The sequence below is a fragment of the Microtus pennsylvanicus genome, chromosome 14, assembly GCF_037038515.1.
Source record: "Microtus pennsylvanicus isolate mMicPen1 chromosome 14, mMicPen1.hap1, whole genome shotgun sequence".
Classification (NCBI taxonomy): domain Eukaryota; kingdom Metazoa; phylum Chordata; class Mammalia; order Rodentia; family Cricetidae; genus Microtus; species Microtus pennsylvanicus.
Window position 1 is genome coordinate 44853503 of NC_134592.1, and position 17296 is coordinate 44870798.

Below are 17296 nucleotides of genomic sequence, written 5' to 3' on the forward strand. Positions count from 1 at the left end.
CTCATTTGAAATATCACAGAGTTCCTAAGGTGCACACACATCATTAGAACATTCCAAAGGCTCGTAGATGTTAAGATTTTGTTCTATAATAAAAATAGGCCCCAGTTCAGTTATTTTTTTTTCTCTTGAATGATCTTACTTTAAAAAAAAGATTAAGTAGTTTTCAATTTTTAAAATTCCTAGGAACTGACCTTTAAACTTGGTTTTCTCTTTCATATTTGACTTAAAATGTGGAAAGTATTTCCAGCTGTGTGACCTTTTTAACTTTTCTGAACCTACTTTTAGGATTAAAAAAGTCACCTTGATGACTTAAAGCGTATTTCTGAATTCAGGCCTCAATCGCTAGGACAATATGTACTCTTGGAGCCTGTGGAAGCTCGCAGGGTGCAGTGCCTCTGAGGGCCCTGTCCTCTGTTATCTAACAGTCGTGGTCTGGGTGCAAAGAGGGCTTCCCAAGAAGGAGGCGACTTCAGAACCACTGACTTCTAGACCCTTGAGTCCTTTGTAGACCGGCTCAGAATCCTTCCCTCACTTTTTCTATTTAGGTTGACTGAACTGTTTTGCCAGTGACCACATTGAACCTTTATTTAAAAAAAAAAAAATCAAAATCCAAGAGTATCATTTTCTTCATATCTGTATCTATATACACATAAGCTGAAAAAGTATTCACTAAGGTTTGTCATTAGGTAAACAGGAACGCCGTCTCAAGACAGAAGTGACTGTCCATTTGCTTGTAAGTTTTTAACGCTACAATTCTCTCTTAAGGACTGGGTCTCAGAAACAGCCACCCATGGCCAGCAGCAAAGGCTGTCCTGGGACAAGCTGGATCATCTGATGAATGAGGAACCGCAGCTGCTTTGTCAAGAGAGCAAGAGACTCCAGACAGCGGTGCAGAACACCAAAGCAGACCTCACACACTCCCGGGAGAAGGTAACTCAAAAGCCGCACATTGTTGGAAGTGACTGGCTAGATATGAAAACGAACTGCTTGATGGGGCCCAAACAGTTCTTAGGTACAGATTCAGTATCCTGTGGAGCCAGAGGTCTTTTAAGGATGAATAAGTTTTCATTTGAGTTTATCTTTATATATTTAAACTATTTTCAATTTATAATAGGCAGTTCTATACTAAAATAAAACTGTGACTTTAAACCTCATATTGAAAGTACAGACTCATGGAAATTATGACATCTGTATATACCCTGTTCAAACTGGTTAGCTGCCCGGACCAATAATAACAAAATGGCAAAATCAGACTCAGATCTTATGGATCTAGCTAACCCTTTATAAGAGAAAACATGGCGCCCCTTCTTAGAGACTGAGCATTTCAAGGTCAGAACAGTGTTTTAAAGTTTTTGGTAACCACCCAGCTGACACTTGTTTACTGTGCTTGTGTTAACCACTTAACCTTCATCAGCGCCTCTGCTGTGAAATTCCCTCAAGAATGGTGAATTTTCCTTTCGATTACCTATTATGTGCAGAAATTCTGTTGTTACTGAAGCTACAGCAGGAATAGGGCAGCCACAGTCCCCATGCTCCTGGAACTTAACAGATGCAGGTACATGGGTCCAGCAGGAGCAGTCTCAAACAGTCAACAGCACTCCCCTAAAGTTCTGCCCATGACAGAGCTAAGGAACCCAGGACTGCTGCCCCCATTGCTCAACCATTCTAGCATGCTCACTCTTGGCTCCCAGAGACTTGGCTGACCCAGAAGTCTCCTCTCAGCTGTCTTGCCCTTACCATGTTGAGTTTGTAAGCTCAACCAGATTTATCTAGAAAGGATATGTAGAAATAATTAAAAAGGAAGGAAAAGTAGGCTTTAAGAATGAAAGAGTCCTGTCTTGCTATGTTACCCAGGCTGATTTGAACATTTGATCCCCTACTCAGTCTCTTTGGTAACTGGAACCACAGCCCTCTATCACCTTGCTCAGCTGAAAAAGTGTTTTTAATACCATGGACCCCAAGTAGTAAATAAAAGCATTCCTCATCTCCTGTTTGTTTTCCTGACTGTGTGGTTATATAACCATTTCTTCCTTTTACGTTTGTTCTTACTAGGTTCGCCAACTGGAATCCAACCTCCTTCCCAGCAAACCTCAGAAACAACTCCACCAGTCATGTACTGTGAAACCCATAGAACAAGAAAAATTGACGTTAAAGAGAGAGTGTGAACAGTCTCAGAAAGAACAATCTCCTACTAGTAAAAAGGTGGGTTTTTCAAGTGTAACCATGTACCTATGTTCTGACAAGTGTGGCCCCAATGTCTGCTTCTTGCCATGAGTGTCAGGCTTTGAACCTTCTTTACATCCCTTGATACTGCCGTAATCTTGTCAAAACAATATCATCTTTTTTTTTAATTGAGTAAAAACCTAATCTAAGACCAAGCTTTCATAATTAATAATAAGTCTCCATGTTATTATGTGTGAGCTCGCAGCCAAAACAAAAGTCTGACTACATTTGGCACCCAACATGGGGTTGTGTAGCATCCCTTATGAAAGAATTTTTCACTGATATATTTAACAGGCTGGGAATTATTATAGGTAGGCACTGTGAAGGCAGATTTTTCCCTATTCTGTTTTTGTAAAGGTATAGTTTAAAAAAAAGTCTTTTAAATCAATCACTATAATAGATCATACTTTAAGTAATAAAGAAGGCAAGGCAATTCCAGGCTGTAAAGAGCCCATTGGTTGAATCACCTTATTTATGGCTCTCAAATCTGTTAGCATTCTCCATTTTCCAGATTACAAATTTAGAGAATTCCAAGGACTGGTTGATTCTTCAATATGTTGAGCATTTAGCTGCTCCTAAATGTTCAAGTGTTCAGCTGTTGTAGTGCCCGTAATTTTTCTGATGTCAAAGGCCATTGTTTCACCCACACAGGTTTGTCGGTTAATCATTTTAAAGGTAGGGCTGTTGATACCTTTGAAAGACCAACAGCTGTTTTGCCTGCTTATGTACAACCTGAATGGTCTATAACCATTCTTGCTAATACCTTGCAATATTTTTCTCAGAAGGTTTCTTTATTTTATGGTTTGTTTCTGAGGTTCAAGGAATGTTAATCTGTGTTTTCCATTTCTGCAACAAATCACATCCCCATAAATGTTTTGCTTTGTTGGCCACATATAGATTTAGTTTTCCTGTCTTTCCTTCTGGTCCTGTTCATTCAACCCATCTTGCACTTTATTTTACCTAAAAGTAAAGTTCCAGTCCCTAGAAGTTGAATATTTGCCTCCTGAAGAGGTCAATCTGGGTGCCAAGATTTTGATGAAATTGTGCACCTAGATTCATCCCAAGTTCCTCTCTCTGCCTGGAAGTCCCGCCTATTCTCTCCTGCCTGGCTATTGGCCATTCGGTTCTTTATTAAACCAATCACAGTGACACATCTTCACACAGTGTTAAACAAAATTCTACAACAGTGAGGCATGGGAGTGCTAATGTGATTTTATAAAGCTTCTCTGAGGGAATTAAGAAGCTGGAAAATTCCTTATCTCCCAGTTAATGTTTGATAAATGTTTGAAAACAAATATGCATCTAAACTAGAAAGAATTTACTTAGAAAGTCACAAGGAATAGGTTTTTATTTTTATTTTCCACTCTTAATTAAGAAATTAAATGGGTAAGAGCAAAGATGATATTTCTGAAAAAGATTGTTTATAAAGCCTTAAAGATTAAATATTAGTAGTGATAGACAATATAAGATTGTGGGAGTGGAAAGCTGGGGTCACACTGACTCAGGGGGAGGGGAAGAGCTGTATATTCTTAGGTGTTTTTCCAACTAAGAATGCACTTAGAACTGATTGCACACATGCACTTGTGGGCATGTCTACTGTGTTTTGGGGTAATGTGTGTTTCTTGCAGTGGGTGGTAGAGAAGTTTAAAGCCAGCTGCCTCAGAAAAATCTGGTCTTTGTGAGACCTGACTGTTAAATCCAGATTGCTTAAAGGCCAGCTGTGCACCAGTTGTTGTTTGCTGGTTTTCCTTGCTGAATTATCTTGGCTTTCTTCCAAAATTAGAGATTTCTTAACACAAATTTATCAAAATAAAAGACAGCAACTCGGGTGCTGGAGAGATGGCTCAGAGGATAAGAGCACTGGCTGCTCTTCCAGAGGTTCTGAGTTCAATTCCCAGCAACCACACGGTGGCTCACAACCATCTGCAATGAGATCTGTCACCCTCTTCTGGCGTGCAGGCATACATGGAGGCAGAATGTTGTATACATAATAAATAAATAAATCTTTTTTTTTATTAGATATTGATCATTAATCATTCTTTTTTGTTTTGTTTTGTTTTGTTTTGTTTTTCGAGACAGGGTTTCTCTGTGGCTTTGGAGCCTGTCCTGGAACTAGCTCTGTAGACCAGGCTGGTCTCGAGCTCACAGAGATCCGCCTGCCTCTGCCTCCCAAGTGCTGGGATTAAAGGCGTGTGCCACCATCGCCCGACCAATAAATAAATCTTTAAAAAAGAAAAGACAGCAACTCATATGTTTTTGTCTTTTTAAAGCGTTTTGGTTTTTTTTGTTTGTTTGTTTGTTTTTGTTTTTGTAATAGGTTGGTCAGATGAGTTCTCTTGAGCGAGAATTAGAAACAATCCACTTGGAAAACGAGGGTCTGAAGAAGAAACAGGTGAGACTGGACGAGAAGCTAATGGAGGTGAGTTGAGTAAATGACCACAACCAGAGAAGCCTGAGGGCCATTTGTTAGGAGGGACTCGACGTGGCATTGAATTCCTGTCATGAAAGTCTAATTGCCAGACTTAACTCTTGGGTCTCTCTTCCCAAAATGAACAGACATGTTTGCTTCAATACAGTCACAGGTATCTGTACTGCTTTGCAGAATAAAGGATGACTTCAGCCTCAAATATACAGCAATATTCATACATCAATATACAATATACAGATGCACACACATCAATATACAATATACAAACATACATCAATAGCCCCAGTATACATCAATAAATGTGGACCACAGGGACCCTGCCTGACACTGTCTGAGGGGCCCCAGCTCTCTTGTCATTGGTGTCTATGCAACAGTTCCCTGACATAGTCTGTCTTGCAGTGTTTTATGACATAATCTCCCTCTCTCCACCTGTTCAGATGTATGTGGAGATCCGAGGACCTCGGTATTTAGGTTTCTTTTCGGTAACCGTCGTCTCGGCAGAGAGAACCCAGTGATAGAGTGTTTGCCTTGCATCGCTGGGTCGGATTCCCAGGGTCCATGGCTTCTGGCTACACTCGTAACCCAGTTCTGCCTTGTGAAAGACCCACCTGACAAACGTGAAGCTGATTTAGAAAAGTCACCCCTGTGTGTCTGCTGGGCCCAGGAACCACAGCTCGCTTTCATGTGCTATTTTAAAGGACTTCATTGAGCTGCTTTGCTGTAGATGAAAAATGAATCTCATATGAAATGAACTATAAAATCTGTATAAGGAAGTGTTCATAGAATTTATCTTGCTGTGTTCTTAAAATACCGTGTGCACACATTTTGGTTTTTCAAGGCAGAATTGGTGGAAGGAAGGAAGGAAGGAAGGAAGGAAGGAAGGAAGGAAGGAAGGAAGGAAGGAAGGAAGGAAGATATTGCAGCGTTTTATTTATTTATTTATTATTTTGTTTTTTTCAAGACAGGATTTCTCTGTGCAGCCCTGGCTGTCTTGAAAATCACTCTGTAGACCAGATTACCCTCAAACTCTGACATCTGCCTGCCTCTGCCTTGTCTCAAGCACTCAGTGCACCACCAGACCTGGCAAAGTATTTTCTTTATAAAGCCAGATATATGGCAAGGTGGCTTTAATGCTTAGCTTTAAAACAATGTGAAAGGTGGGAAAACATGTCACATTGACATTTAAATGGCCACTGAGGTGTCTTACAATTTTTTGTTCTCTAGTTTATCCACTAGTTGGGGGCATTGGTGAAACCGTAAATAGTGACATCTAAACTGTTTTCTGACAGCATATAATAAGTATATTAAGACTGAGTTCAGCCTGTGCGTTGATGTAGATATGCTTTTCTGATGAAATAATTGTGGACTCTAATGAATCTATCTGAAGCCGAGCTCCGTGTGTCTGGTGAGAAACTGAAGGGTGACAGAGCATGTGTACTTCCTCACTGCTGGGCTCTTGCAAATGCTCGACCAGTAAGCTGGTTCTTCTCCTCTTTGCCCTAACCTGGGAAGCCCCCTTCTGCCGGGCCCCAGTTTCTATTATTAATTGTCATCAGCCATTTCCTGCCATTCTTTTTCCATAGTGGCAAATATTTGCTGGTAAGGAAAATAAGTGTTCCTGGCACCGGAACAGAATAAGGAAAAAGCCTGAATTTAAACACCAAGAAGAACATTTTACACACTCTTCTAATGAAACTCTCATTAGGAAGCAAGACTCGGCTACTAACCCTACAGTTAGACGGACTGGATTTTTTTTTTCTGCTTTACTTTTCTGAGATGGGATCTAGCCCCGCAGCTCAGGCTGGCCTTGAACTTACAGCCCCTCTGCCTGAGCTTCTCAATGCTGGTACTTGAGGCACACACCAGCACAGCTAGTTCCAGGTGGGATTTTTAACAGCTCTTCGGAGGTAGCTCCCAGGCTGCACAATTCTTACATTAAATTATACAGTTGCACTTGAGGTATATTTTTACTTCTTAAACTTTGGGGACATGGATGTAACAACTTTGCAGCTTCAACCATTTTTAAGTTTCCAATCCAATGGCTTTAATTAAATTTGCTGTTTCTAAAGCCTTTCATAGCTCCCAACTCTAATCCTTCAGCACTAACCGTTCCTCCCACCAGCCTGTTGGGTGGGGTTGCAGTACGGTTGTATGGGGGTGGTGGACAGTGGCGTTCAGGCTGCCTCTTGTCTCCTCCCGAGGGATCTATGTATCCCTTCCTCGCTGGCAATGCTCCCTCTGGGCAGGGTTGAGGGGTGATGAGCAGACATGGAGGTGTTCCTGTAACAGTCCTTGGGGCCAGGGACTTTGAGAAAGGCTTTCTAAATGGTTCTTATTTGATACACTTACTTCATCGGGAGAAGTTTCCCTCATCTCTGCAGACTAGTTTTAAGGGTCCAGTGTAATTAAAGATTGCAAATTACTAGACTGGCAAATGGAAGGATTTTGACCTGAAACTGACTCCCGTTCCTGGACTTCTTCAGCAACACTGTAGTTGAATATTCAGTAAGCACTTTATTTTGAGCATTCAAAGAAAGCTTCGGAGACTGCCTTTGCTGGCCTTTGTCTGCCATATCACTTGGCAGACTTGAACAAAAAAGATGCTTTCCTTCTGCGTGCCCATGGGACAAGGGACTTCACCAGAGATCCTGTGCTTCCTGGATCTGGGGATGGGGAAAGCTGGCAGGTTCACAACCAACTAGATGCCAGCAGGTGAGAGTGCAGCTGCAGAGTTCAGGGTGTAAGGTCCTTTACTGTAAAACTGACATACAGCAAAAAGTGACTTTGGTTGCTTGTACGCTCTTATGTGTGTGCAAAATCTGCCCGTTCTTTCTTTTGGTGACTTGCACTTTTCTTCTTCCTCCTGTAACCCTAGTAATTTTCTTCTCTTTTTGTTTCATCTGTGGCTAACCTCTACCTAGAACTCAGTGGTTGGAAGTAGCAGAGAAGGGTGCAGTTCTATGCCCGAGCTAGTGTGCGAAGGTAGAGCATTCTCTTCCGGTGAACCGTCATAGCATGGGACCATCTCGACATTGTGTCCACGCTCATCTCTGTTGATTATGACCATTGATATGTACTTGGGCAAGAGCCAGTATCCGTTTTTCATTTTACTTTAATTGGAATATTACTTAAGGATTTTCTTTTTCTATTTACTTAAGGATTTTCCTCAATACTTAAAGCGTTATGAAGAAAACTGTCCCGCTGACAAAAACTCGTGGGATCATAGTCCCTCATAGCCTTTACTCGTAAATCGTGTTCTATCGTCTACAACTAACTATAATATTTCAAAGTGGCTAATGACCCAACTCAGAGATTTAGAGTTAAGCAAATGGATATTGGCTCTGAAACCTTACAACATTTAATTATGGTTGAGTGTGGAAGGTCCTTTCCCTGCCCACAAGCCTGGTACTCCCTCCCCAAGTTACTTTCTGCTCATGCGTGTTGCATGCCTCCCGTTGGGCCCTGTGCCTGCCGAATGTGTGATGGATAAAAGTAGCATGTTCCATTGGCCAAAATGCATCCTTTCCGACTTCTTAAACTTGATTGGCATGTTGATACACTGTTTCCTTGTTGTTTCCAACAAATACTTTGAGTCTGGTTCTGGGGTGTTCTGGGTTATGACCTTCTGTCCCACGCTTGCCTGTCCTGTTGCTATTGAAGGGAATAACCATAACAACACGTAGATAAAACTAAGAGCCTGAAATTTAGGTATGATATTCTTTTTAAAGTGTTGATTTGGGGTCAGAAGATAGGTAGCCAGTGACTAGTCACCTTTAAGAAACTTCATGGTAAGGGAAATAGGGAAAGCTTAAAACCACGCCATCCTCTCCATCTTCCCTGCTCCCGTCTCACTTTGAACAGAAGGAAAAAGGCAGTTCTAGAATGTTCTAGAATCAAAAACTTAGATGTAATTTAAATGTGCTATGTATGTCACGTACCTCATGCCCTTATGGTCACTTGGGAGTGATGGATGTCTATTCTTTCAAGTTTAAAAAATTGTTTAAAAAGCCTGGTCACATAGTGTATTATCTCCAAAAGGCAGCGAAAGGGCTCTACCCACGCACTTCCCCTGGGCTTTGTCCTGTTTCTAAGTGATCAGGCACTAGGAGGCCATGAAGGGGCTCTGGACTCTGCTCCCTGCTTGGCACCTTCCTTGGCAGAAGGCCCTGCACTGACCAAGCTTTGTCCTTGCCCTTCAGATGCAGCCCCTGAAGTCCACTGTGACGCTTAGCCCACCCTCTCACTGGGATCTGCAGCTGCTTCAGCAGCAAGCCTGTCCGATGGTGCCCAGAGAGCAGTTTCTGCAGCTTCAACAGCAGCTGCTGCAGGCGGAAAGGAGAAGCCAGCACCTGCAAGAGGAGCTTGACAATAGGACCTTGGAAACCAACACACCGCAGGTACAGAGCGCTTCTCCTCCACGGAGAAACCAAATCAGCCGCTTTGCTTTACCTTCATTAGAAAAACCAGTGCGGAGGTGGGGATGCGGAGCTACATCTCCCATCGCTCTTCTGCCTTCTCTGAGCTGCAGAGTCACAGAACCACAGCCTGGCATTCGCTTTGGTTTGACGGTTTCCTTTCAAGCTCTCTGCTTGTGACTCCTTTGCACATTGGTACTTGACAAAGGATCAAGGGTACTTGTACACAGTTGTCCTAATGTTCTTGCCTGATGCCTAAAATGTCACAAACTCAGTCCTCGGGTAGGAATCTCTGCTGACACACATCCTCAGTCTTCCTGTACAGTGTGGCCCGCCAAGGTCTGTGAAACTCACAAGCAGGGACTTTTATAGAATGTGTGGTTGTTGTGTCTGCTCTTAGTTATCCAGTTCATGTCACTCAACATTGGAAAGAATCAAGTGTGAAAAACTACTTAAGCTCCAAATAGTTTTTTTCTCTTTAGGGCTTTTATACATAATCTTCATTTTTCAGAAATTTCCTTTTTTTTATTCTTACCCATTTAATTAAGTTGTAATTAAGGGTGAGGAAAAAACCTCGTCTTTATATATCTAAGTCGATTATTTCTAGTTTAGAAATACCTATGTTCCAGTTAGTGTTTGATAAGGAATTTTCCAGTTTCTTGGTTCCCCCAGGGGAGCAAGTCACATTAGAACTCCCCGTGGGCCCCTCGGCTTCTCCTCTTCTTAGTAGATAGCCGTGTGTGCTGTGCTTGTGTGCTGTGCTGTGCTGTCCACTTCTGTAACTCATTCTTCTTAACAAAACCTTCAAAAAGTCTTTTTATTAATGTGCTGGGAGCTTTCTATATACCATTTCCCCTCCAATGTTAGAGTCAGCTTTATAAATTAAGTCTGCTGGGCTGTGCTGTGCTGTTAAAGAGACGTTCCATCTCTCCACGGAACGCTTCAGCTTCTCAGCATTAAAGTGAAATTTCAGAGCAGAAACTGCAGTGGTTGAGTATGGAAGCGAGGTCACAGTTTCTCATCGTGTAGCTGAAATCTGAAACCCTGGCCTCTGCTTTTGAAAAGACCTTCTAGTTATTTGGCAAAGATGTGCTCTTGCCTTCCCATAAAGTCTGGTTTTAAAGTCTGCTTTTCTTAATCTGCCCATTAGTCTTAGAGAATTTAAAAAAAAAAATGTCTTGTACCAATAGCTCCAGTATTAGACAGAAGCTATTAAGGAAAAAAAATGGTAATCCTTCAGCCAGAGGAAAGAGTGGACTATTTATTACTCGAAGTGGAATGGCCTCCAGGCTGCTCCTTTTCCAGTTGCTGAGCTGACTCTAATTTTAAGAACCCTCCACATTACACAGATCTGGGCAGTGCCTGTGGATGGGAGTGAGGGTTTTCATCTGTCCTTGTGTTGATTTGCTTGCACGCGTACTGTGACTGTGTGTGCTTCTGAGGATGTGTTTGCATTTTAAGCTTGTGAACTTAGACTCCCCTAAATATAAGCCCTACTCTTGCCCCAGGGTGAAGTGTACCCCTTGCCTTCTTTCTCTAGGCCTTGCTACCGGAGCAGCGAGCAGTGCATGCAGATTCCTACAGAAGGATTGGGCACCTCTGAAAACTGGGCTGCTATTGATGCCATTTGTTACCATGACAGAGCCTCAAATGCACACACACGCGCACACACACCCCACACAGACATGAGCTGGGGCATGTTGGAACCAAGGGCTCTTTTGAATTATTCTGCTGTTATTCCCACTGTTACAAGCTCACAGTACTGTCTCCTATTTATGTAGATCTGGGAGACTCTGTGAGTCAGTCACAAACTTCAGCTGGTTACAAACTGGTTGATTTAAGATTCTTAGGAAGGATATAGTCAATATATTTTCTCATTCCATATGTTGTAATTTTTTAAAAGAAGGTACTACTTTTATATATGGAATTTGAAGAAAATCAGGGTTATTTATACTGTTTTGTATAAGATGTATCATACTTTTTGACAGAAAAAATTTTTTTTGATGCAACAATAAAGTAAAATTTAAATATATGACTGTCTTCTTTGTTTTTCTTCTGCCTTCCTCTTTGCAATACTCAGTGTTCTTTGACTTATCTGATACTGTGGTTTTCTATTTTGCTTTTTTGAAACAAGCATTATTCATTATGCATAAATATTAAAAGGCCAATATAACTTTTTTAAAAGCCGGACACCCAAGGCCCTATTTATTGAAATTTACTATTAAGCTTTGAATTTGTCTTCAAATTGACTATGTGATTTAGTGCTATTATTTAAATCCAAGCAAATAATGGGTTTCAACTCATGCTTAAGCATCCTACATTCTTTTCAAACTATGCCTTTTAAGAAACTGTTAGCTGTCACCCAACTGTTAACACCTGAATCACAATAATAATAATTAGTAATAATAATCTTAAGGATCTGAAGTACCTTCTGAAATATGAAATTTCTGGTGTGGACATTTTTGTAAGGGAGGGTATGGGCAGTCTCCTCTCTCGCGCGATCTCTTTGCTTCCTAAACTCAGGTTCTCCTTATCCCATCCTTGTTGCATGAGAAGGAGAGGAAAGGCCAGTCCTGTCCTGTGGTTTTATCTGGGTTGGATGTCTGTGAGATTTTTCATTTTGACTTTGCATTGATGATAAATGCATCCTCTAGTGAGATGTTTGCTTCCCAGCGACAAGTCATTGGGATGAGGAGGGGAACTGGCAGGAAGAATCTAATTACTCTGAAGAAAAAGCTAACCTTGGACAGTCACCAGTCATGCCAAAGGGAAAATGAGAGGCATGTGTTGCAGGCTGACTGGAAACATTGGGCAACCAGAAACAAACCCAGTGTTTGCGATGCTCAGAGGCCCACAGTATTGCAGAGACCCATGGCACAGTGGGAGGTCGGCCACTGTGGTTTGGTTTGCCTTGTATACTCACTGTATTAAGAGTACACATGGATATCAATTATGGGTTTTAGGGAACAGTAGTACGACAGGTAAGAGTCTTTGCTTTTTCTTTGACTCCTCTGTGATAGGACTCCTTTTCTAGCATGGTCAACCCATGCAATGCCCAGAATCCCCATTTCACTAGAAATCTGTCCTGGTTACGAACATCAGCCATGGTTTCTCTAGATCCCTATGGGGAGAGGAACTCCCTCAAGTTAGGGGTGACTTTCAAATGATGATACACTCTTTCTCCCTCTTCTCCTTAGGGAAGCCAGGAGCACCTTGTCAATCTCATGGAGGAACGAATGATAGAAGTGGAGCAGAAGCTGAAGCTGGTCAAAAGGCTTCTTCAGGAGAAAGTGAATCAGCTCAAAGAACAGGTCAGCCCCCTTGTCACCTCTGCCTGTCTTACAGTCCAGTGTTTTGGGATGTGTAGGGTGTGTGTGTGTGTGTGTGTGTGTCTGTGCATAAGTGTGTATGTGTGCATCTGTGACTGTGTGGGCGTGCATATATGTGTGTGTGTCTGAGTGTGTGTATGCATGCATGCGTGTGTGTGAGTGTGTATTTATGCATGTGTGTGTATGTGCACACCTGTGTGTGAGCGTGTGTGTGCATGTGCACCAGAGACCAACCTCAAGTGTTAATTCTTCGGGAGCTTTTCCATCTTGTTTCTGAGAAGACCTGGGTCTCTCTAATTAGGCTAGGCCTGTGTTGTCCTCAGCACAGGGGTTACCAGTGTGCACACTCACTGTGCCCAGCTTTTTTTGTGGGTGCTAGGGATCAAAGTCAGGTCCCCATGCTTACTCTACCAGCTGAGTTGTCTCTCCAGTCCCAACATTCCAGACCTAACTCCAGATTTTGTATCCTCCTTTTTTGTTGGCCTTGAACGCACAGAGATCCATCTGCCTCTGCCTCCCAAGTACTAGAATTAAAGGCTTGTATCCTTCTATTGCTGTTAAGTTGTGTTGTTAATGAAAGTTGATTCTGCTGAAAATGTCTAGAGAGCTTAGGGATCACTTTCTTTTAAGCCTCAAAATATGAAATCTGCATTCTACATTTTTTTTTTACTAAAACTCTTTTGAGGCCTGTTTGTCCACAATTTTTTAAACGTATATTTATGTACGGTGGCTCATATCCAAATTGCACCTAACAAAGGGCTCAAACCAGATACTTACAGTTTTTTCCAAGATATGAAATACACATCTCTAAATAAATAGAAAGTGATCCATTCACTTTTAAAAATGGGGTAATAATGGAACGCTGGCTTTCCTGTTCCCAAAAGCTTGTGGCAACCTCAAAAGGTACCTTAGGGCTGATAAAATGGCTTGGAAGGTAAAGCTGTTAGCCACCATGCCCGGCAGCCGAGCTCAATACCTGGAACGCATGTGGCAGAATGAGAGCACCAGTTCCCAGAAGTTGTCCTCTGACTTCCCTCCTGTGAGCCCCGAGACCTGAGCGTAGTTAGCACAGATGGAATGAGATCCTTCTGGTTCTGTCCTAGCTCTGCAGGAACACGAAAGCCGACGCCATGGTGAAGGACTTGTATGTTGAAAATGCCCATCTGTTGAAAGCTCTGGAAATGACCGAGCAGCGGCAGAAAACGGCAGAGAAGAAGAATTACCTCCTAGAGGAGAAGATCGCCAGCCTCAGTACCATCGTCAGGAACCTGGCGCCAGCGCCCCTGGCTTCTACGCCTCCTTTGAGGTCATAGCCGTACCAAAGGATGCGCCTGCGTTTGTCTACTGTCCTGACATCCTTGGAACACTTCAGTTCGTTCTCTGAACCCTCTGAAAACTTTCAATGGCTTCTTGTCAAGCCTACCCGAAGTCTGCTCTGCCAGCAATGGAATCTGAGTCTCCAAATGAATGCTTAGAGGAATTCCATAAATGACATATTTCACTATTTAAATTACCCACGAGCATTAAACTTTTAAAGTATGCTCTGGAGAGCTACCAAGAATGAAAATAATTTTAAGTACTTACAATGCCAGTTTTTAATGGGTTTTAATTGCTATTAGCTGTATATACAATCCAGATTCCCTTTAAGTTTGAGATCTAGCTAGAGTGGTTATTATATTATTATAATCTTTATTTTTGGAAACATTTAAGTACTGTAATAATTATGCTTATACTAGTTTTGTTTCTTCGAATTAATTGGTGACTGCAGTTCTGCTTAAAGAAGGCTTGGCCAGTAGCTAGACACTGAGGTCAGAAAAGCCCCAATTTTGTAAGATTCTGGCTTCTGGCACCTGTTCTCGCCGCTCCTGCTATGTAATAGATTCAGAACCGACTTGCTCAGCTGTACTCTTTACTGAGGATAAAGTCTTACTTTATTTATTAGCCATTTCTCCTCCTCTTAAAGCTTTTCTTTTGGGACCTTGTGTTCTTAAAAATGGATAAAACTGCATTTTTAAAACATTTGAACTATGGGAAGACCACTGAACAGCCCACTTTGGAGTAAAGTGCCATTCTTGGAAGAAGATTACCTGGAATGTGATGGGTGTGGTTTCCTCTCTCCCAAGCCTTGGAGTTCACGGAACTTTGAGTTTGCGTCAAGAGCTCAGGGAACAATTTCTAAGCTGTCTTCCTGAACTTCTTACTGCTCAGCCTCTCTAAGAATTGGAGTTGTATAAACCATGTGACCTTATTTGTACTGTATATCAACAGCCATAGAATTCTTATTTCTATATTTTAGTGCACTTAATTATCTGGAAAGGCCTTGACTTCAGAGTTAATAACCTATCCAAGTTATAGAAGAGTTTTTACTGTTTGTTTAATCCAGGTCAGGAGTCTCCTGCTTCTGGCCCCTTTGATACCTCACTTCTGAACATCTGAATTTCATACTGTGGAGAACAGTGGCATGCCATCCGAGGTGGAGGAGCAATAATGGGACTTTGCATTTGTTCTCAAGGTCTAGGCTTAAAGAACAATAAACCTTTTGAAGTACACACGCGCGCGCACACACACACACACACACACACACAGTGGTTGGTGGAGGACTTACTAGGTGCAAGACACTACCAAAGCTCCTTTCAACCACCTTCCTGTTTCCAAGGGGAGAGAAATGAGAATTTCATGTTATTAGAGGTACAAGAGAAAAGTAAACCATCACACATGGGCAGGAACACAGGATAAGTCAAATAGGCTGAGACGTCAGGTGATGTGAGGCAATCTCAAGTCGTTTCCATTGCGACTCTTTGGGATTCCTTGGGGCCCAACCACCTAGTCTAGCAGCTCAGGGCCGCTCTCCAGGGCTCTGGCGTGGCACACACTGTCTGTGGTCCAATAAATAGTTCACACTGGTTTTGCACTATTGCTACTATCAGGAAGTTCCGATTTTCCACAGGGAAAGAATCCTTCCCTGTTATACATCTAAATATTTGGCATCTGGTATTAAGGCTCCTCTACATCCTTCTTCTCAACTACTTGTATGGCCTTAGCTTTATTTAGTTAAAAAAACAAAAAACCTCACTTGCCTAGGCTAGGATCAGAGGCAAACTAGAACCATGTGAAGTGACCTTCAGGTTCTCAAGGTCAATGCCACTGAACCGAACAGCAAGCATATTTCTCCAATGCTGGCTTGCCATGGGGTCATGTTTGTTGTGCTTTTTTATTTTTATATTATGAAAGTGTAGGTTAGTGTTTCTTATAAATTTGTATTTATGTGTACATAAGGTGATGTACAATGACTGTAAATAGGACATTTAGAATTATTTTACCCAACATCAAAATGCTACTCCAGTAAAATGTTGATTTCTTGCTTTACCCTGCTTATGAAATGGGGGATAAATATAAAAAGACCCTACAGAGGCCTAAGTTTATACATTTGTGCAGTAGTTTATTTTTGAGAAACCGTTTGGAGCGGGAGTTTAGCTGGCTGCTTAGAATGGCTTCAAGGTTTAAAGGCGGCAGACGGAAAATACTAGAATTCCATGTAGTTGGACTCTCAGACTTTGCAGTTGCTCTCGCCAAAATCCCAAGTTATGTGTTATATGGTCATTCATATGCTTGTCTTTTTCATAGCCCTGGTTTTTAAACTGTACCTGAGGACAGTTCTTTGTTAGTGGTGGGACAATGCTGGACTTGCTCAGATCTCCATTGTTATGCTTGCTGCTATCTTTTAAAGGCCTCCTCTTTCCTTCCCCGCCTGCCCAAAGGAGAAAGGATTTATTTTATCTAAAGGCCTTTACTTTTAAAGTCAATTTGTGAAGGAAGTGAAAGAAATAGGGGCTGTGATTTAGAATGAACCTCACTGTTTTCATTTGTTTCTCTAAAACTCTAATTCTAGCTAAGCCATGTTTAATGAGAATCCCTCCTTGAAGCTTACATGTGCTCTTTGTGTACTTGGCCGTCAGCATGCTTTTTCAAATAGATCATGAAATCATAGACTTTAAGGAAGATATCTTACGGGTTTAGTGTTTTAGCAATATCAATATTCAGGGCAGGTATTATTTTGGGGAAACTTTTTTAAAAAAAAACACATGGAAAAATGTGTGGTTTCTCTTTTTACTTTCCTGGTAAAGGACAAGAAAACACGCTGCTGTGGTCAGCATCTTTTAAAGGTATTCTGACTGTTCTCAAGTACAGTATAAAGCAAGTGCTGCTCTAAATAGATTACTTGTTATTGAATAGCACTCCAGTGAGCCAGAAGCCAGGTCTAGGCCTAATAACCAAAGCACTCACATAGGGAAGGAAGTCAGTAGATCATGACTGGTCCTGTTTGAACATCTCTGTACTGTGAAAGCTTGGTTTCTGGTATTGGACAGCTAGTTAATAGCAAGTTAAAGTTGCCTTTTTGTTAGTTCATTTGTTTGCTTACTTGCTTTTTAATTTTTTTAATGATACAAGGTAAGTTTATTCTCCCTGTGAGAACATTACCACAGCATGGTGTAAAGGAATATGAATTTTATGAAAGAAAGCAAGTTCATCTAGAGTCCGTCTCCAGAACTGTATTCAGATAAAGGTTAATGTGAATATGTTTATATCAGGTTTGTAAATTTCTTCTTAGTCATTCTATCCCAGGAAGATTTTTAATGTGAGCTTAAAATGTAAATAAATAATTTTGCAAATATGCCTCTGGATTTCCATGTCTTGGAGTTCGGTTGAGCCGTTACAGTAAGTGAAACCATCAAAATGCTGCAGGAAACACATTCTGCAAACACAAAATCACTGCCCTACTCTGCACAGTAAGTCAGAACCATCGTTTTTCAGAAGATTCCCCGGGTGACTTGGAGAAATGATTCAGTGCTTAAGAATGTTTACTACTCTTCAGAGGGCCTGGATTCAGTCCCCTGCATCAG

The 17296-nt window shown here is 41.6% G+C and overlaps 1 protein-coding gene across 9 annotated transcripts in view; it reads left to right on the top strand.

Moving 5' to 3' along the window:
* The window catches only part of Nin (ninein), a 101796-nt gene extending 84729 nt beyond the window's left edge, over window positions 1-17067 (top strand). For 7 of the 9 annotated variants that reach the window (XM_075948719.1, XM_075948718.1, XM_075948720.1 and 4 more), the window contains 6 exons: window positions 766-930; window positions 2053-2202; window positions 4541-4642; window positions 8851-9048; window positions 12264-12377; window positions 13499-17067. In XM_075948719.1, the coding sequence (XP_075804834.1) occupies window positions 766-930; window positions 2053-2202; window positions 4541-4642; window positions 8851-9048; window positions 12264-12377; window positions 13499-13708 (939 nt within the window). In that variant the 3' untranslated portion in view covers window positions 13709-17067. Of the gene's footprint in view, window positions 1-765; window positions 931-2052; window positions 2203-4540; window positions 4643-8850; window positions 9049-10606; window positions 11291-12263; window positions 12378-13498 lie in introns of those variants that run through there. The other 2 variants (XM_075948722.1, XM_075948723.1) reach the window with 2 other exon arrangements.
* Window positions 17068-17296: the final 229 nt, after the last annotated feature.